General features: G+C 32.1%; 2 protein-coding genes and 1 long non-coding RNA gene across 4 annotated transcripts in view; 2 read left to right on the top strand and 1 right to left on the bottom strand.

Annotated features, from left to right (window-relative positions):
* The first annotated feature begins 19 nt into the window (after positions 1-19).
* LOC119836056 (actin-related protein 2) lies at positions 20-7,679 on the top strand. 2 transcript variants are annotated; one of them, XM_038361267.1, is made up of 12 exons: positions 20-182; positions 268-378; positions 1,442-1,465; positions 1,903-1,974; positions 2,274-2,417; positions 2,752-2,854; positions 3,266-3,372; positions 3,785-3,934; positions 4,457-4,582; positions 5,051-5,203; positions 5,936-6,064; positions 6,831-7,679. In XM_038361267.1, the coding sequence occupies exons 1-12, from the start codon at positions 135-137 to the stop codon at positions 6,870-6,872; spliced, it is 1,209 nt and encodes a 402-aa protein (XP_038217195.1). In that variant the 5' UTR covers positions 20-134; the 3' UTR covers positions 6,873-7,679. The 2 variants fall into 2 exon arrangements, with proteins under 2 accessions (XP_038217195.1, XP_038217197.1); XM_038361269.1 differs by lacking the exon at positions 1,442-1,465.
* Positions 7,680-12,097: 4,418 nt separating this feature from the next.
* LOC119836060 lies at positions 12,098-13,336 on the top strand. Its single transcript, XR_005288077.1, has 3 exons — positions 12,098-12,206; positions 12,620-12,687; positions 13,263-13,336. It is a non-coding gene; the product is annotated as an uncharacterized LOC119836060 (long non-coding RNA).
* A 4,601-nt stretch (positions 13,337-17,937) lies between these two features.
* The window catches only part of LOC119836118 (RNA polymerase-associated protein Rtf1), a 14,028-nt gene continuing 10,681 nt past the window's right edge, over positions 17,938-21,284 (bottom strand). The window contains exons 15-20 of the mRNA XM_038361369.1: positions 20,962-21,074; positions 19,952-20,120; positions 19,435-19,533; positions 19,052-19,150; positions 18,610-18,724; positions 17,938-18,126 (exon numbers count right to left, since the gene is read on the bottom strand). Of these exons, the coding sequence (XP_038217297.1) occupies positions 18,020-18,126; positions 18,610-18,724; positions 19,052-19,150; positions 19,435-19,533; positions 19,952-20,120; positions 20,962-21,074 (702 nt within the window). The 3' untranslated portion in view covers positions 17,938-18,019. The remainder of the gene's footprint in view (positions 18,127-18,609; positions 18,725-19,051; positions 19,151-19,434; positions 19,534-19,951; positions 20,121-20,961; positions 21,075-21,284) is intronic.

The raw sequence follows: 21,284 nt of genomic DNA on the forward strand, positions 1-21,284 counted from the left end.
ACTTGGCGTTGTCAAATTATGATTTCATAAAACTGTCACTTCCGAGTACAGTAGATTGTATTTGTGGGGTGCCGATTTTGTGGAATTAATAATTTAGAGTCTAATTTAAATAAAGAAAGGCTTTTTATATCGATATGGATGATCAAGGAAGGAAAGTTATTGTTTGTGACAATGGCACGGGTGTAAGTACCTCAAATAATATAAATATTAGGCATCGTAATTTGTTTCCGATAAGCATTTGATTCATCATCGAAATTCGCTTTGCAGTTCGTCAAATGTGGATACGCTGGAAGTAATTTCCCTGCCTTTATTTTTCCATCCATGGTAGGCAGGCCGATTATTAGAGCAGAGAATAAAATCGGTGAAATTGATGTCAAGGTATGAATCATTGTTTTTCATATTGTTACGATCGTTTATTCCTTCTTGTCTAACTATTTTCATTTCAAGTATTTTTTAATTTTATTTTTTTTTACAAAATCCCTTTTGTGATAAAACATTTTCTATTGTTGTACTTATATCAGTGTGTGACTTCTACTTGCAGTTAACTAGGCGAAAATACTAGTAGTATTTTGCATTGGTTTTGTTAATATTTTTGGTTCTATAAGTTCCAAATAATATTAATTGATGACACAACAATGTTACCTTTTCGAAATGTGTATTATTATCTAAGCTTATTATAAACTTTGTAAAAAAACCTTTATCTGTATTAAAAGTATCTGAACTTTTTTCAGGATATTTGTATCAGAGTAAGTTTTCGTACTTTTGAATGGCAATGTTCATTTTAAATGGAATAATCAAAGCATGTTTTGTTAACAATAAATCAATAATAAGAATGTAAAGTTTGAATTCTAGACTTAATAAAATCTTGGAATTAATAACTAAAGTCCTGAAGGGTTAGCATTATATCTTAATGTAGTTCTAATTCCACTGTGAGAAAAAGACAGAGTTGTGTAGCACCATCAATTTTCCACATTGAAATTAGTACTGCTTTAAGATGCAATTATAACTGGCCAGTATGTTTGTAGGATTTGTAATATATGTGAATTGTTATATTAATGTACCTTTTATGTATCTTTTTTTTTTGTTGAAATTTATCATTATTTATTTAACTCCATGCCTGTGATTGTTGTATGAGTGTTAAATATTTTCCCTCGCCTGCCATTGTTATAATAAATACTCTACAATGTAAATAAATACTAATACAATGAAAGAATAAACAGTATTACAGATATTCATATCTATACATCCAAATTAATATATCTACATAGGACAAAAAAGGCAAATAAAATAAACACTTATCAGCTTTTGGCCCTTTTACCAATGATTATGCCAATGCGATCATTTCCTGGTGCAATCGAAAGAAGGATCCATTAGTTAAAATGATTCATTTATAATGTGTTAAAGGAAATAATAATTATATAAAACGTTTCATGCTTGCCAGACGTTTGACTCTGAGAATGTGCAGGTAAACATAGTGGAAGATAGCTTAATTATTTATTTGCCATATGTAATAATTACAATAATATTATGTTGTAATTATACATTGTGAATTTATATCATTATTAGATTAGGATATGAAATGTAGAGGTTTATTTTAAGCTTTCAATACTGCACATGAAATATAGCCTAATTTACTTGCTTGTATTTATGAGTATTATTATTATTATAAAAGAATAAATTATAAACTTATGTAGATATAGACCAAGGTGGTTACAGACAGTATCCAGATTTATTTTGCTTGTGAATATCATTTATAATTCTCAATCAAACACATTTTACGATTATTCTAAAAATAGCATTAATAAAAGTGTTGTTTTTGTATTTTTTTTTATTAAAAGTACTAATAGCTTGATTGAAGTTAGACATTGTAAATTATAAGTACTAATGTTATGTATTTTACAGGATTTAATGGTCGGTGATGAAGCATCTCAGCTCCGATCAATGCTGGAAGTTAGCTATCCAATGGAAAATGGGGTAAATGTTCATTAAATTGTTATCCATTATATTAATAAGCAAAATATATGATTTTTATAAAAAAGGTTATGAACACAATCTATTTATTATATGTATTTCATATTTAATGGATATAAATTACTATTTTTTTTTTTTTTGTAGAATTTGTGGAATCTTTTCATTGTACATTAGTGTTTTTACATATTTTATTTACTTTTACCTCCTATAACCTACCTCTTTCATTATCTCCAAACACTTTTCTGTCAATAAATGAATTTTTTCTAATGTATCCAAAATTATATATTAAATGATCACCACAGGTGGTACGCAACTGGGAGGACATGTGCCACGTGTGGGACTACACGTTCGGGCCGAGCAAGATGAACATCGACCCCAAGGAGACCAAGATACTGCTCACCGAACCGCCCATGAACCCCACCAAGAATAGGGAGAAGATGATTGAGGTGAGGCCGTGTTAAGATGTGATGGATTTACAAATCTGTTATGTTTTAGTTTAGTTGTTGACATGACAGAGATTTTTTTTGTTGTTTTTTTAAAGTTTGCTATTTTTTAAAAATTATTGGTGACTCAAAACATAAAATATCTATTTTTTAGAATGAAATTTGTGTGCGAAATATGAATGAAATATAATATATTAAAAACCAATAATGGAAAAAAACGTAACAATTAGCTTATAAACACATTAATTTGTTCACAGTTTCTGTTTGAATATCCTGAATAGTTTGATTTTATTCTTCTATACTATCTATTTATTAAAGTGACGTATTTTATTTATAGGTTATGTTTGAAGAGTATGGATTCGATAGTGCCTACATCGCCATACAAGCTGTGCTCACTCTCTACGCACAAGGACTTATATCTGGTGTGGTTGTGGATTCAGGTAATACAATACTATACCGATATTATCTATGCAAGCGTGAAAATGAAATTGCAAATATATTTTTAATATATACATGCATATTTCTCGACATTTCATAAAAACGCCATCTAGTGGAGGTTCTCAAATTGACTCTATTTTTAATTATATTAAAATACTAGGTTTCACCCGCGTAAGTCCGTATCCCGTAGAATAATCGGGATAAAATGTAGCCTTTATGTTATTCCAGTTGTCCAGCTATCTACGTACCAAATTTCATTGCAATCGGTTCAGCAGTTTTTTCGTGAAAGAGCAACAAACACATACACATCCTTACAAACTTAGAAGAAGTTCAAGCAAAATGGTTATGCTAACTTACTTGTTTTTTATTTTATTTAAAATTGCTTAGTCTAAGTTCAGTTGAATGTCTCGCAGGTGACGGCGTGACACACATCTGTCCCGTGTACGAAGAGTTCGCTCTGCCGCATCTGACGAGACGGCTGGACATCGCCGGCCGAGATATCACACGGTATCTTATTAAGGTAAAGTTTGATTAAAGAAATAGGAATAAAACACTTATAGAACGATGCGTTCCTGTTCCAAATATCACCAAAGTCAGGGAAGGTAATGGGGGTAAAGTAAAGGTTAAGGTCAATGGTAAGGTAAAAGGCTAATGGTAAAAAAGGTAAAAACAGGGCAGCGTAATTTGTAACGCAATAAAAGTGGTAATTGTCCAAACCGTGTTGTGACGATTCAAAAGTGCTTATATAAGAAGTCTAATTGGATGAATAAATGTTTGAGTTTGAATAAAATCAGTGCATGTAAATAATTTTGCTAAATTCTAATCTAGGTCTAAAATTTTTCACAATGACGAAAATCAATGTGCGTATACATCTTTAAAGCTTTAATCAGAGTAAAAGAAAATAGATATAAATAAAAATTCACCAACTTTAGTTGCTCCTGCTCCGAGGGTACGCGTTCAATCACTCAGCTGACTTCGAGACGGTGAGGATGATGAAGGAGAAGCTCTGCTACATAGGATACAATGTGGAGCAGGAACAGCGTCTGGCCTGGGAGACCACGGTGCTGGTGGAACCTTATGTGGTAAGGAGTAAGGTTGAAATTGGGACATGAAGGTTTTAGAGTGTGTATTTTTCTTTGTGCCAGATTTAATATTTTGATGGAGCTTTCTAATAGTTAAAGAACAAGCGGCTTGTTACTTCTTGAGTACATTATTACATATACTTAAACCTAATAAGTCCAGTCTCTTTACTTATCATATTAGTTTCGGCTGGAATGAGTCAAACGCCTTGAAAAAATTACATGCATGATTTCTTAATCTATGAAATTCTATAACAGTTTAGTTAATGTGATAACTAAACTGTTACTTTTTATCATACTTTATGCACAATCAGTTGTATGCTCACACTACAATCTATATTCTTTTTGCAATAAATTTCCAATGATATAAATACATATTTATTCGTATTTTCTTCTTTTTAATAAGATTATTTATTCTTAAAACGTAGTGTGCCCCAAGGTTCTATTATATGTCCATACTTATTCTAAACATATAACAATTTTGACGTCATTATCATTAATATGAAAATTTCTCTTTTCTAACAGTTACCCGATGGTCGAGTAATTAAAGTCGGCGGTGAGAGGTTTGAAGCCCCAGAAGCTTTATTCCAACCTCACTTGATCAATGTGGAAGGGCAAGGTATAGCTGAACTTGTCTTTAATACTATTCAGGTGAGTGTATTTTTATCATAGACTTACAGTGTTTGAGATTGTAAAAATCTATAGTTCTATATTCTGTCTTAGATGCGTTTTTAAGTTTTCAAAAATAGATAAAGAGGTACAAACAATAAACCGTTTCGTATGTGATTTTTCTTTTATTATAGAATATTGTGGAGGTGACATAATTTGCACGTCCATTATAGCTAATGTATTGATTCGTATTGTATTTTTTTGTTACCTTTAGTACACACAATATGCAATGAAAAATTATAAATATCCTATTTCCGTCCTACTGATATTGGTGTATCTTTGTAACTCACGCGTAACCAATGAGCGAATTTTAATTATGCTTGACAGTTATGTAGCTTTTTTGGAAGTGAAAAAAATGGAAGCCAGACAGATTTGTGGCGTAACGCGTTACGTAACGAAATGTGGTTCACCCTCCCATGAGAAGTTATCACTTCAACGATATCCTTTCAGGCGGCGGACATCGACATGCGCAACGAGTTGTACAAGCACATAGTGCTATCCGGAGGTTCCACCATGTATCCGGGTTTGCCCTCCCGCCTCGAGCGCGAGATCAAGCAGCTGTACCTCGAGAGAGTTCTGAGGAACGACTGCGATAAGCTCGCTGTGAGTGCACTGCACTGAACACTTAAACACTATACACGCACTACGCATACACTTAACACTAAATAATACATACACTACACACATAGTAAACACTAAACGATGTGCATGTTAAGTGTTAGGTAAGTCTATACTCTGCTAAATGCTTGATATATAACAAAAATTTAGTGCATGTTTGCCTTAGATTTGTATTCTACATCTAAAACAAACATTAAACAGTAAACTCTGAACACTGCATACTGCATATAATCAACTAAACACGTAATTATTAAACAACATTGTTCACTTAAACTATAGGACATTGGCTAGGTTTTTTTCTTGCGAAAAGGGCTTTGAAGAGTTCAAATTAAATTATAAATTCTTGATTTAATTTGTCACTTTATACGCACTATAATTATATTTTCAACTATAAAACAATTACGATGCATTGAAAGTTCGATATTCTGCTGCTTTATCCATATTCTATCGCTCAGATTTTTGTGTCATGTCTTCATTATGTGAATTAATGAAATTACCAACAACAGATTCCGTTTCGCCCGTAGTACATAATATATAGCCTGGAGCAATATCCTATAAAAATACTATAAATTCCTCAATATATATATTTTATAACACTGTAAGAATTCTTCAAATCGGACCAGTAGTTCATGAGATTAGCGCGTTCAACCAAACAAACAAACTCTTGAGCATTTTGATATTAGTATAGTTATTACAATTGTAATATCATCCTTTCAGAAATTCAAGATTCGCATCGAGGACCCTCCGCGCAGGAAGGACATGGTTTTCATCGGCGGCGCTGTGCTCGCGGAGGTTTGCAAAAACAGAGACAACTTCTGGCTCACCCGCCAGGAGTATCAGGAACAGGTGAGGCTGCAACATCATCATCATCATCATTTAAATTGTCACCATTATTGATTGATCGATTGATTGATTAGAAGTTTATTAAAATACACAACAATTACAATACAAAAAACAATTAAACAAATAAAAATTGTCAAAGAGGGGAAAAAAAACAGGACAGATACAAATGTGTTCTTAGAAAGGGTCTTGGCTCAGCAATTATTGCAGCATGTCATTAACGATATTATAAAATAAGTAAGAAATTAATTAGTATGGTTGCGGGTAAATCTGTTTCTGTGCAATTAACCAGTCTGTCGTTGAAGCCCGCCTTTCTTTGACGTACCAATCGTCTTTATTATAATCATCATTGTGTAATAGCCGTAATTCATCATCATCCTTCGAATCGTCGTCATCACTATCAGTATTTTCTTTGTTATAACTCTCATAAATATCGTTATCGTTACCAGTATCATCATTTTCTTTATTATAACCATCATAAATATTCGTATCGTTATCAGTATCATTACTATCGTCATCATTACCATCATTAGCATCATTCCTATAACCATCACCAAGTGGCTAACAAATTTAGCAGGAACAGTTTCATTGATATTTTGCAGTTGTAGCCCATGCGATAATTCAGTCTATAATCTACGCATGTACTTCCTTAATTTTGCATTAAAATAACCTCTCACGTACATATTATTCACTTTACTTAGAGAAATGTCTTATGGAGTACTTTTTATCGCAATAAAACTGGATAAATCTTCTAATCTTTATGTTATTTCAGGGTCTTGGATGTCTACGGAAGTTGGGTCCGCGCGCCAGTTAAGCTCAATATAGTCACCAATTGTATTATAAACTATTATATCGATGTCTACTTAATTTTATTCTATTCTAAGAACAAACAGAACTACAGTATATTTCAGTTGAAATGTGAAACTAGCAATTTTTACTGAAAATTTCTTGAAAAAAGTTCAGTTACATAAAGTCATAAGATATATTTAAAACAAGTAATATTGAATACTGTGCAGAAGAGTTTTTGTTTGTTTTAGTGACATATATTCACGTATTGTACTTTCTAGAAATCCCGAGTCATAGAAATTGTAATAAAAGCTTAAAAAAAGATCAAAAAATGTTTCAGTGTTATCAGTTCCATATAATATACGCTAGACATATAAAATAATTTACTTGTATTAAAGCTGACTCAATTAAATAAAAAACAAATGGAAATACGTACATTAATATTGAAACAAGATGTAAATATTAATTTCGACATAACAATATAGAATTGTGTTCTTAACAAAAATCCATAAGTAAAAGTATGTGATAGTTGGACACAACATGTCTCTACGAAGTTCGCTTACAGACTGAATGCATTTCAAAGAAAGTTAGAGCTTTTCTCTTATTTCACATGCGGACGGACAGATGGGCATATATTTGCGTTATTTATTTTATTTGAGATTTGTTTTATACAAAGTTCAAAAGATAAATTTATCAACTTTTTTTTTCCTTTTCCATCTTTTCAATGTCGGACACTAAGACTGTATTAATTCGCATTTAATGTATTATTTCAAATGAAAATTGTATTTCAAATGTATTGTAAAGACTTTTTTATGAATTAAATATACTTAATGAATTGTTTGTTTTTTATCCTATAACGGTAATTAATCAAGTTTAATAATATTGACGCTATATGATTAACTAGTGGTTAGCCTCGGCATCGCCCGTGGTACATATCATATAGCCCACGGGACTTAAAGATCACGTGCATATCCAATGGTATCCTTTTGAAATCATGAAATCGATTCGAAAGTTCCTTAAATTAGTGCGTGGAAACAAACAAACTCAGTTTTATATTCTTAGAATTCTTAAACGAGCTTCAATCAAAACTATATACAAGCCGCACAAGAAGATGAACCAATTCTTGAGACTAATAAAAAGTAATATTCCTTTACAAGAAGCAGGTGTGTACAAGTGAAGTGTGTATAAGTGTGGTTGTGGTCTCTTCTACATCGGCCAAACAAAAAGAAGCATTGGTAGCCGACTGAAGGAACACATTGCGGATATCAAGCATAGACGTCACAAGAAGTCTGCGGTATGTGAACTCACTCTGGACAACAACCACTTCCTACGATTCGACCAACCACAAATCCTCGCTAGAGAAAATAGATTTTTTCCAAGACATCCAAATTTCAATAGAGAAGATGGTTTACAGCTTTCCAACACCTGGGATCCTTTTATCAAGAATTTAAAACCCCATGTCAGACATACCAAAAGACCAGAAGACATTATCAGCCAATACTGCCAACATCCAGAAAAATACTCCACATACCAACTGCGGAGAAATAGGTGGAGGTAGTTCACAAACAACAATTTTTGTATGACCTTCACGACATATAACATCTCAGTCTCCCCTTGACCACGATCGCTGTAGTGTTCGAAACGTCGGGTTAATAATATGGATAAATCGCGTTTAAAATCCGTTAAGAGTTTCCAATAGTCATAGATTTCATTTGTTTAAACTAAAAATATACACATTAAAAAATTCGCTAAGTGTTAGACTGGAATACGTTGCGTGTGATCCCCGGATATTCATTATCTTATTCTCAAGAACCATCTTACAATAAATCTATTTAGTCAACATTGGTAACTCATGAATTCAAACAATCGTTTTCAAATTAAAACTCGATATAAGTAATTAAAAAGCATGAAAATTCAACAATTATGAAGTGAAAATTGCCAATTAAATCAATGTGTCGCAATTAATTTGAATTTGACTAATTATAGAAGTATATAAAGGTGGTACTTGTATAATTTCGTATTTGAATATTCAATTTATAATGACTAGGTTTTTTATAATTTTGTTCTTGAGTGGTCTTATTGCTGGCGGTTTATGTCAAATAATGTTACGAGGGCACCGATCTCATTCACATGTAAGTAATTTTATTGTTACATTGTTGGTTTTACTTTTAAAACGCGATAATATAAGATGACCTCAGATTTTAGACCTTTTCTGAGGGTTTGGGTCACTATCCGCCACGACGTAGGAGACTTCACAATTTAGTCGAAGGTTTTAGTTCAAGCTCACGCTTCAGCACGACTTTATTTATAGTCAGAGCTGAAAACCTAAACTCGTGATCCACCAATGTTCTGATATATAGAAACCATGCAATTTTTTTCATTTATGTACCTACCATATCTATGGTTATCCAAATGATTTATTAATAGATAAGATTTATCAGAATAAATACCTACAGAAAATACCAAGCCTACCTTATATGGCCTTTTTTTATCGAGCCCTGAATTCAATTCAAGAGGATCATAACATTATTTCAGCATCGAGTTCAGCCATATTCAAATTCTGATGATGGAGACGAAGAGGCTATAAGCAATATGGTAAGAAGTTTTTCATCGTTAAGCAAAGAGCGCCTGATAAAAGAGTAACTTCATTCATTACTTAGGTATAGGTTATTTACAGCTAGTTTAGATACATCATGTACTATTTTGACTATCTTTTTATATTCTATTTTTATTATGCGTGTATAATAATAAGAGAATGTTACTAAAAAGTTTATTTGAACGTTGTAAATCCTCGATCGATTGTTGATCAGCGATCGAATCAACTCTGCAACACGCAGTATAAAGTAACCCCGCAACCGTTCAATTCAGCTTTGTTCCTGAAATGTTTACAATTATTTAGTACGAGACTTAATATTAAACGAGACTTCATATTTACATAAAGGCGTATGGAATAAGCAATAGATTGGTGAGCAAACATTATGTTGCAAAGCAGTGGTGTAGCGTGTCTTGTCTGAGAGAGGCCCTGTATAAAATTTGGGGTGGGGTCACCAAAATAAGTATTTAAAATATCGCTCATTGAAAGCCGTGTGGCCCGTAATAATCAATACGCTTGATATGGCGGATGCTACACCCCTGATGTGTAGAAGTTCTATGCTTAAAGCTGAAACAGTGTCTATAAGCCACAACGCATACAATATATTATTCTATATGTGTGTTGTAATTTTGTGTTATAATTATAAATTATTAATATTCTGTATCGTTAATGGAGTTATTTACTTTCGAACTCATCAGTAATCAGAGGGTAAATTATTGTTTATTTAAGCTTGACGAACATGCAGTTGCGGAAGAATATGACCATCATGAAGTCCAAGAAGTAAGAATCTTTTACACTTTAAATATTTATTCAAATCGATTGCAGCCTGTTAACTCTTATATTAGATACAACAATTATATAAAAAGCAAGCAAGCATAATTGTTGCTTACAATTATTAATTATGTTATTAGATAGCGCCTGTGTTAACCTTTAAGGTGTGTGACAACAAAGAGTAGTATATGATGGACCCGTTTGACGTGGGCCTAAGTATCTGATTATAATTTTGATATATTTATCATTCACAAAAATAGTCTGTGTCACTAAAAGTTTCAAACTTTTTAAATTTAGTTAGCTAGCTAATCCTAACCAAGTAGTTTCTAAAATTAGCGCGTTAAAACAAACGCTATAAAAATATTATTAAGCACATACATCTATTTTTTTTATACAGTCTATAGATAGATTGCATAGACTATAATATATGGCTTAAAATTCACATCACATCAATATGTCAATAGAGAAATATGTGTAAATTATAAGCCCTTGTATATTTCTAGGAACCTGTTCCTCCACAGAAGAAACGGGTAAGTGCATAATTTGTTTGTAAAATAACCACAGAATAAATAGGGTACCGTAGAATGTTTCAGTTTCCCAAATGACTGTTGACATTCTAAAAATTCAATTTACCCTACCTAGAGACAAAGAATAAAAAGTGTAGAGATCATTTTCGTTTTAACGTATGATAGAGATTAAGACATACATGAACCATGAATATTTCCTACGATGTTTATAATAGTTGTCTCTGTCAATGTAAAATATTAAACCCTGACTCGTACGAGATTGTAATCTGCCAAAAAACGTGCATAAAATATAACGTCTAATATTGAAATAGACTATAATCAATCGTGAATTCGTTAAATTATCAAAAGGGTATTCGATACCTATCGTTCGTTATGTAAGGTTCGGTTTATTTAAAAACTAGACAAAAATGGAAGCCCTGCTAACCGTCGCGTGAACTTTTGGGAAATGTATATTACTTTATAATAAATAACTGCGATACATAATAGCACTCTAGTCTAAAGAATAGTTAAGGTCGTTCAATTGCAAGATTCAAAAACAAATGTTACGGATATCAGTTACGATAGTTTGCAATCTCGTGAATTACCTTACATATTATATTCTTAGAATGTTACGGTTTTCTGACTCTTAACGGTGACACCTCCATCAAAAATTGGTACGATCACAGATAATATAATACCACCAGTATAGTATTGAGTTATCTTATCTGTGATAATACTAGTATGATAAATAGTCACTTTTATAATGCGCATTGCAAATTTTATAATAATATAATAATAATAAATTCTTTATTTCGGGGTAACAAGGACCCAATATCACATTTTATAATAATTTTACAAAAAGAAATTCACAAAAACCTAATTACAAAAGTTAAAATTCAAATAAAATAAATAGTAATAATAATTTAAATAATACATGTCCATGCAAACCACAATATTTTAAAATTAAAATTAAGAGAAACACAAAAAAAAAAAAAAAAAAGACAAAATATATCATTGTCTCACCAACACATGAATAAAATGCTTGAGTATTGGTGAGTCAGTTTTTTGCGATAATGCATTTAGGATTCCGTTGGGACTTGCACGAAGCCGCTGCAGTAACGAAGCGGTTTTTTTTCGCAAAATGGCATAAAAGTCATTTGTATGAGCCTGCGCAAACATTTCTGACGCTGAACAGTGCCGCGGCAAACCCAAAAGCATCCTAAACCCATTATTATACTGCACCCGTAATGCATTCATGCTACATTTTGAGTATTTAAACCACAGGCTTCCCGTGTAGAAGTTTTGGCAATAAGCTTTAAATAATGTTATTTTTACCTCTTTGCTACATCGGGCGAACCTGTGGGCGAGCATATTGCATTTATTTTTTATGCGCACGAAAAATACCTTATTGCTTATTTAAAACGTGTGTTGAATATTATTTGTTTTTTTTTTTGTAAACTACACTAAACATTAGTTTAGTGTCGCAACACAGGTACCTATAACTAAGTTGACCCTATGTGCTTTAATAAAAACCCTCTTTTTTAGAGACCCTTCCCTGGTCGCCCTCCTGTAAGTACAAAATTGAAAGTATATTTTAAAAAGGCGACGTAAGTCGTAAGTGTATCTAGGTATTTAGTATCAAAAAGCTTATAATTACCACTTTAAGATTAAATACTTTTTTGTATGATTCCTGTATCCTTTTGAATGTTTGTGATACATGGACGGTTATCGTTACGAGACGTGTACAAACCAATTACACATTCTATATATTCTACATATCTTGAAGTAGGTTCATTTTTCAAGTATGTAAGTTTGTTTGCAATAATAATAATAATGTCTTTAATTGTGTTTCGTTAAGTCATAGGTACATAACATTATTGTGCTAATATATACATCTATTTCTAGGTTAAAAAAGCAAAAATCTGCATACTGACACCAATAAAGAAATACTGTATTGGAGAGCAACATTTTAGGTACCTACTTACATTTTTGTTTTTTAAATAAAAGTACAGATAATATAATACTATATAACAGCATAGACTAAATAAGCTCATATTTATTCTTTGATAATAGATTCATATAATTGAATAATCAATTTTTATTAGAGTTAGTTCAATGTATTGCTATTTTGTATGAGACATTTAAAAAATTTCGCTTTATTTGCTTATAAGAAACTAGTGGTCTGCCTCGGCTTCGCTCGTGGTACATATTTACCATATAGCTTATAACACTTAGTGATCCAACAGTGAAATAATTTTTGAAGTCGAGTAGTTTCCGAGATTAGCACTTTCAAACAAACTCTTCATCTATACTAATATAATAAAGAGGAAAAGTCTTTTTGTTTGATTGTACTCTAAATGCTCCGAAACTACTGGTCCGATTTTGAAATCTCTTACACGAAAAGAAAGCCACATTATTCCCGAAAGCTATAGGATACTTTATACTCCGGAAATGTACCACGAGCGAAGCCGGGGTGAATTAGTGCTTTATTTTATTGCTATAGATACATAATAAAAATAGATAATAGTAACACTTCCTAACTTTTCAGCCATTAATGAAAGGAACACAATTAGCTGCGAATGGTAAACGATTTTTATACGAATAAATATTTCTCGTTTTTAAAGCTTATTTTATTTACCTTTAGTACAGATAACATATTTTTTTAGGTTGGGTTTCTGTAGATAATTTTATGTCCTCACAAAGAACTAACCTAAAATGAGAACATAATTCGTTTCTTTCACACACCTTCATCCGTTTCGTTAGTCGTTGATCTATTTTTGATGAATTTTTGTAGTATTAAATGAGACTTTAACAATAAATTCCTTTCCTTTTAAAATAGATTCCTTTCTTTAAGAACCAGGATAAGATACATATCATTTTTATAATTCATCGAATAGAAGAATGAATGTGTTAGAACTATATTGTTCCTTTAATTAATCTTGATACGGTTAATTTGTGTATGATGTTATTTTGTTTGAATATGCTAATCTCAGGAACTATTGTCCGATTTATAAAAATTCTTTCACCGTTGTATACGTTATCCCTGAGCGTGTTGTATGCATACCACGGGCGAAGCCGGTAGTAGGTATTAAAACTTGTAATAATTTGAAAAGGGGGGAGTAGCGGAGGAGGTCAAAGGAGATGAAAATAATGAATAAAACGCATGTATTGCTTTTAAAAAATGTATTCAAGCATTTGAGCTTTACCGAGTTAAGTATGTAATAATAATTACAAAATAAATAGATTACACTAAATATAATCAAAATTATTCACAAATCGGACACGTTACTGAATATCGCCACCATCCGTTCACACGACATCGTTACGACAAGAATATCGTTTCACTTTTATGATCGTTGCTTAGAAAATCGTGATTCTAACAAAATAAAAATTTTCATATTTTTAGATGTGTTTAAAAATCCTTCATCATAGCGAGTGGATGTTATGAAAGTTTTTATGACCTTGTAGAATGTATGTATCATTATAAATAAGAATAAAATTTTAGGGTAAATTATGTTTATTTTTATTCTTTTTTTATGTATTTAAGTAAAAGCAAGTGTGATCACTTATTTATTAAATTCGAAATTAACCCTGTTTATGTATATCTTTATATCAACATTAAAAAGGTAAGAGAAACGATTTAATTGAAAGTTCGTTTTTGTGTAGTTGATAAACTAAAAAATAAAACAACGTCCGAACACATTGTTTGGAAATAAATATTTTAAGTTTAATTTTTAGATTTAATTTTTAGTTTTATAGCATTGAAATGCTTTATAAATTAGAAATTTTGAAAGAATAGAAAAAATTTGATCACGAGGCAGGATTCGAACCTGCGTATCTTGCCTAACCGTAGCAAATTAGAACGGTTTGCTACGGTTAGGCAAGATACGCAGGTTCGAATCCTGCCTCGTGATCAAATTTTTTCTATTCTTTCAAAATTTCTAATTTAATTTTTAGTTTTATAGCATTGAAATGCTTTATAAATGAGAATTTTTTTCTATTCTTTCAAAATTTCTCAATATTATAAGTTTTTATTGTTATGAATGTAACGTTAACAGAATAAAAAAAAAACGTGTGTATGCGAATCATACACCATTGAAGTGATACTTCAGTAAATCGTAGTATGTATATTTCTGTCTCATTCTTTGCCGGCTTCATTCTACACATTTTTGTATTTGTGTCTCTTACCTGTCGTTTTTCCGTTGCATCAGGTTTGAAATCACAACGATTCTAAAGAAGTTTCACTTCAAAAATATTTTTCTGAAATGTTAGTTGCGTTGTTCTCTGTTCACATATACATAATATTTGATTTTACAGTACAATTCATTCTCCTTTAAATTTAACTGTGAAAAACCGGAGAGGATGGCTAGTACGATATAAGCCTGTGAAACGATCATAAAGTGAAGAAATTATCAAACACTGTACTTATATATTAAGACTGATGGTTAGAAGGCATTAATTTTGTTTATATCCCTCTTAACTCAATCAAGTTGAAAGTTGTTAAGTTACTTTTAAGTTAAGCATTAAATAAAGTAAAAATCCGCTGAACGAATGGTGTTTGTTCATTGAATAAACTAGATTATATAATGATTACAATATTGAATAAGGCGCTTCATATAATTATTGCTATATATGATTGGTTGTATTTAATCTATTTCATTATTTATACACAAAATTGTACAAATGTAGAACAAAATGGAAGTTTTTTTGTATATCATATTGGTATTTATTAAAATTGATAATTTACAATATAAAGCGTCGATAAAGCCATGCCTACGATAAAATATCGTAACGACAAAATGTAAACGTGTAGCTCGAACTTGCTCTTGAATCATTAAATATTAATTTTAAATTAAGTATAATTAACTACGAGTAAGTGGGTTTGAGGAAAATATTATTAAAATAAATCAAATTGAGGTTTCAGACGAATATCATAATTTCAAATATGTAATATACGATAAAATAAAGTTTCTTTGAAACGATCGATACGAATAATATGTTGTTTTAGAAGTTATAAAAACCAAAAAAATTATAAATGAAATTACACTGTATTTCTATTAGGAATAAGGATCACTTCGGTTTGTGTCAACCGTAACTTCTATAACATATAATATTTTTTCAAATAAAATCCTCAAATTAACGACTACAAACAATTAAATAATAATAATCATTACGTAACGCCGGAGACACTGTATCGTCGAGGTAAAAAAAAAAATCAACGCGCCCGGTTTAAAACTTGCTTTAAACCCGTCAAAAAGCTCTTTGTTGTTTGTACAATTAACATAAACAAAACTACAAAAAAAAAAAAAACTTAACATCTAATTTATTTATAACTACATATGGTGGTATCCGTTTATTTTCTTTTAACTAATAACTAGCTTTTCGCACGCGGCTTCGATCGCGTAGATTCAAAGAAAAAAATTACGAAATAAAATAGTCCGAGATTCTTCCCGCATAGTTCCCGTTTGCTAGAGCGGGATAAAAACTATCCCATGCCCCATCCCCTCACGGGTCTCAAACTATCTCTGTAACAAAACTTTATCCAAATCGGTTCAGCGGTTCAGGCGTGAAAAAGAGACAGACAGACGGTGTTACTTTCGCATTTATAATATGCGTAGCGATTGAGGGTAGTTTGTAAAATATTTGGAAGATACTAACCGAGGCCTCGGATTACAAAATACATTCGTGTTTTCGGAGTTGTCTGTCCGTTTCATAATTGTATGTATGGAATATATTTGTATGTATGGTGTCGTTTTGAAATGTTGTTAAATTATCCTTATATTAATTATGACTCGGACTACATAAAAATAAATGTTAAACACGCTTTTATTATACTACTAAGTTATCTCACTTACTCTCTTATAGAGCATACATAAGGAAATTATTGAATCCTGGCGATTCTAATCAGGATAATAAGATGAACTCACGAAATTATTGCATTGTCACCGATCCTTGATAAGTGTACAGAGTTTGAATTAAATCAGTCCGCTTGAAGTGGGTCAAAATTGAGTCAAAATGAGTCGGTTACATGCAAACATACAGGTGAAGCTAATACATGTATGTTAATATTAATTCAAGGCATTTAATCTTTAACTAATAACGAAATATTGTTTCTTTGTTTTGCTTGGCTGGTAGAGATGGCTCTGTAGCCATAAGTCCGCCTATTCTGCAATTTGTATTTTTATTCTGTACTTAATATTATTAGATATTTCCTTTTCGTGTGTACAATAAAGTATCATTCATTCAAATATTTTGTAATTCGAGTCTCGAGAAATTATATGTAATTATATATAAGTTTCATTTGATCCTCATAAAAACAATCTATGGGAGAAGCGATAAATAGTATATAATATTATATTATTTAATTCTAAGAGGCGCGTGTCCATTTACAAACAATTTCACTTATTTACTTATAAACAATTGTTATTGTATATTTTGTTAACTATTTCACAGCATCGTTTATGGTATTTTTTCCGTGGGAAGACTCGGTTATTGAGTTGTATTCGAAAACGCCAGTTTTAAGAACGTTTCAAGGCTATATTTATTGCTTAATTATATATTTGCTTTTTCTTGCATTAAGGGTAAACGTATCTAATGTCTACTAACGGTTATTTTTCATTTTTCTAGTGGGAAAGCAAAACATGTAATCTATATAGAATGAATGAATGTGAATGAAAAATGAATGAATCTACGAATGAAGTAGATAAAAAAACCAACAACAATTAGTTGTTCATGAAGCAAATGGAAACAAGTATATGTAACATAATGAATCGACGAAATATGTTAAATTTGACGAAAAAAAAAATCCCCCTAAAAGGAAAATAATCATTTCTCAATCCTATATTTTGTATACATTGGTAAAATTTGATATTTAGCATTTATGTCAAGTTTGTTATTCTTAAATTATCGATTTAGTTGAAGCGGTAATAAAAATTTAGAAATCGAAGAATGCATCACGGTGGCTGCAGATTTAGAAAAGATATATATGAAATGATACAAAAGATATATATAATGAAATGACAAAAAAAAAAGGAATACCGCATTAGAAATCCGTTAAAACACCTTCAACATCCGCACAATCAATCAATCTCAACCTGTCGATTATCCACCGTCAATGAAACATATTATTGCTTTCAAATAACCAGCCGTAAGTTCCATACAAACGTCTAATTTAATTCGCCAAACAGAATCCTAACACCATTTCGATACACAATGAGAGCTTGAAAACAAAAAAAAATGAAAAAAAAAATTTTTTTTTTTTCCATGAAACAAACGAACACGCGCGCCTACACTAGTGAAGCAATACTATATCAGGCCGTGTCTCTTCTTGTACTCTTCGAGATTCAGCGATCGCTTCGGGCCGGTTTCCTTCACCTTCGTCGTTATCTGCTTCGGCTGGCTCGTCACCGCTCCTAGTGGTGGACATTAACCCATGTAAATATTAATATATGCATGATTTAATTATTTTTGTTGGTATTTATAGCACTGTATTGTTTCTATAATACCAGAGATGATTACCCGTTACCCGTTCTTTAATATTTTAATTATCATTACAAAGTATAAAGGTGAGTCGCTTCCCACGTCCGTCCCAATGTATGCATTGGCCCCATGCGAGCGACATCGCAGATTACAGCTAGTTTATATATTTTGTATAGTATAGAAAAAAATAAAGTTGTATATATACTAGCAGCACGCGGCGGCTCCGCTTGGGTAGTCATTTAGCGGGTATATATTTATGTAATTGAAATAACATAAACTATCCCATCCTTTAAGTTGGATCAAATCAAATTGTACATGGTGTGCTCATTTGATTAAAATCGGTCGAGTAGTTTAGGGAGTCCATCGCGGACAAACAACGTGACAGGTAATTTATATATATAAAAAAGGGAACTCACTGGCTATGGGCAAGTCGATGTCGATATTAATATCGAAATCGTGCAAAGAGTACAGACTGTTGCTGTCCGTCGCGCTCTTCTCCCTCGGCTTGCTCCTCTCCACTTCGCTCTGCTGCTGGAACCGGTGAAGTCAAAATGAAAGTCAAAGCAAAGTCAAAGTCCAAGTAAAAGACAAAGTCAAAGTCTTAATTAAAGAGAAAGTCAATAGTTAGGTCAAGGTCAAATTGAAAGTAAAAATTATGGGTAGCGTTTAAAATAGTTGCAGTTGTAGCGCTAGGTAAAGTTGAAAACTTGGGTCGAAGATAAGTTATTTATTTTAATGTTATTATAAAAAAAAAACTTCTATTCTTTAAAAATTTCTCATTTTTAAAGCATATAGAATACTATACTAATACTAAAAATTCAATGAAAATAATAGTAGTAACTATTTTCCATCTCTTACCGCCAATCTCTCTTTCTCCTGTCTCTCCTTTATCAGTTTGCTCTCTTCTTCCCTCTGTTTCTGCGCCACAGCTTCTTCCTCTTGATTCTTCTCTAACTCCTGTTTGAAATAATATGGTTATGTGGTATTTCTAGGCTATATAATTTCATCTGTTCGAACATACCTTCAAAATTGCAAAACTATGAATAATTAAGACTGACAGATATTAAATCCCATTTCAAACATACTAAAATAGCTATTTATATTGTGAACAGACAAATAAATTTATGTTTACTAGCTCCCAAAAGGTTCTTACTGGGTTCTTTTAAACTAGTAGTTCCCGACATTGGCGCATTCTAACAAACAAACTATCGGCTACATTGGCTACTATAGTGGCCGCTCACCTGACTCCGCCCGCCCTGGTGAGATTTGAAATTCATCACGGGCTTCGTGTGCCGCCGCGTGAATGGGTCGTCCGTTTTTTTGCCTTTATTCGCTTTTATCTGCAAAAAGAAAGAAAGAACGAAAGAAAGAAATTATAAAAACGGTCATTTATTTAATCAATAGAAATCTATAATTGATCTTCGTAACACCGATTTCGACGAAATTTTAAGTAGTAGTTATAATTTAGCTAGATAGCTCTTATGATTATAATTTATAGTAAAAAAAAAAAATACACAATAACTAATATATATAATGATGCGGATGGCGAAGAACAGGAAAGAATGGCGTGCACATGAAGAGGCCTATACTCAACTCTGGGTTAAACCGGGCTGAGAAAGAAAGAAAGAATATATACTTTTCCAGCGATTTACTTATTACTTTTTCTCCCGATATTCCTACGGGATACTGACTTACGCGGGTTAAACCGCGGGACGCAGCTAGCTAGCCTTAAATAAATAAAAAAATAAACAAACTCACCTCTTCCATGATGGCCTTCTCCGCGGTCTCCACGTTCAGCTTCCGGTTCCTGTTGTTGATGTACGATATGCTCTGTATGGAGGACGTTCTCGTCTTGTCCAATTGGCTAGCTCGATCCTCCAGCTCCTGTATTTTCGCGTTCAGATCCATCACCAATTCCTCGTCGCCTCTGAAAGATTGTTGAATGATTTATTGAATACTAGACTCTCGTCTCGGCTCCGCTCGGATATCGAGATAACTGTTATATCCCAAGGGAGCATTTAATCGAGGTATAAAAAAGTATCCTATCACCCAAGTTAGCTCATACGCTGTCTGTAAACCAAATTTTATCGAAATCCGTTCAGTTGTTTTTGCGGACGATTGACGGACAAACATTCAAACAAACAAAATTTTTATATTTATAATATTAGTGTAATAGTGTGCTTTACACTCAGTCCTGATCTCGCCTATGGAACATGTATAGCACTCAAACTCACCAAAACAGATGAAAGAGAGATGAAGAGAGAGAGAATTTTTTAGTCGGAGTAGTTCGCGAGAGCAGTTTTTGTGTGAAAACATTATAAACTTACACATAGAACGACAAATGTTTCATCTTTGCTTAATGCTTAATAGTTATTTACTACGTATAAGGTCACCGACATCTCTGGGGGGAGTGGGGTTTGGTTATGGTCTACTATCACTCTAGATTCTAAAATTCCCTAAAAACCCACCGAAATATGTTTTTAAGATTTAACGACTATGATGATGATGATTAATGATTATTATTTGTCACTAGCTGTTCTCCCCGGCTTCGCTTGATGTTACATCACTCCATGAGGTTATCTAATGGTATCTATCTAATGGTGAAATAATTTTTCAAATTGGTCCAGTGGTTACCCGTACAAACATACAAAAGTGCCCTATTTATAATATTAGTGTACACTTAATACATAATACTATTGATTAAGATGATCATTACCATGATGATGATAAGAGTGATGATGATAATGATGATAATGATGATACTCTACCTCAATTGCGCGACGTCTCTCTCCTTCATAAGCTGTGTCTTCTTCATGGCGTAGTTGGTGGGATGCGAACGGAATCTTTCTTTCTCCGCAACTATCTTTTCCACGTCCTCTTCCTGTTGCGGAATGATAATTCAATTTATTTTAGGTATTTTTATAATATTGACAACAAAACTATCAAAATTGAAACCTATAACTTTAATCATGTATATATATTATATAATATATAGCAGATATATTTTCAAACCCATGATATTTAAATATTGTTATAATTACTACGATGTAATCTTAAGAGGATCTCTATATTTGGACAGGAACTCGGGAGG

The sequence above is a fragment of the Zerene cesonia genome, chromosome 22 (genome assembly GCF_012273895.1).
Source record: "Zerene cesonia ecotype Mississippi chromosome 22, Zerene_cesonia_1.1, whole genome shotgun sequence".
NCBI classification, from domain to species: domain Eukaryota; kingdom Metazoa; phylum Arthropoda; class Insecta; order Lepidoptera; family Pieridae; genus Zerene; species Zerene cesonia.

Bases quoted from the DNA above. Each gene is read 5' to 3' on its own strand.
- LOC119836056 (XM_038361267.1), top strand. From the start codon at position 135: ATGGATGATCAAGGAAGGAAAGTTATTGTTTGTGACAATGGCACGGGT. The intron at 1,466-1,902 runs GTAAACATAGTG...TGTATTTTACAG, and splicing joins TTGACTCTGAGAATGTGCAG to GATTTAATGGTCGGTGATGA. The intron at 2,418-2,751 runs GTGAGGCCGTGT...TTTTATTTATAG, and splicing joins ATAGGGAGAAGATGATTGAG to GTTATGTTTGAAGAGTATGG.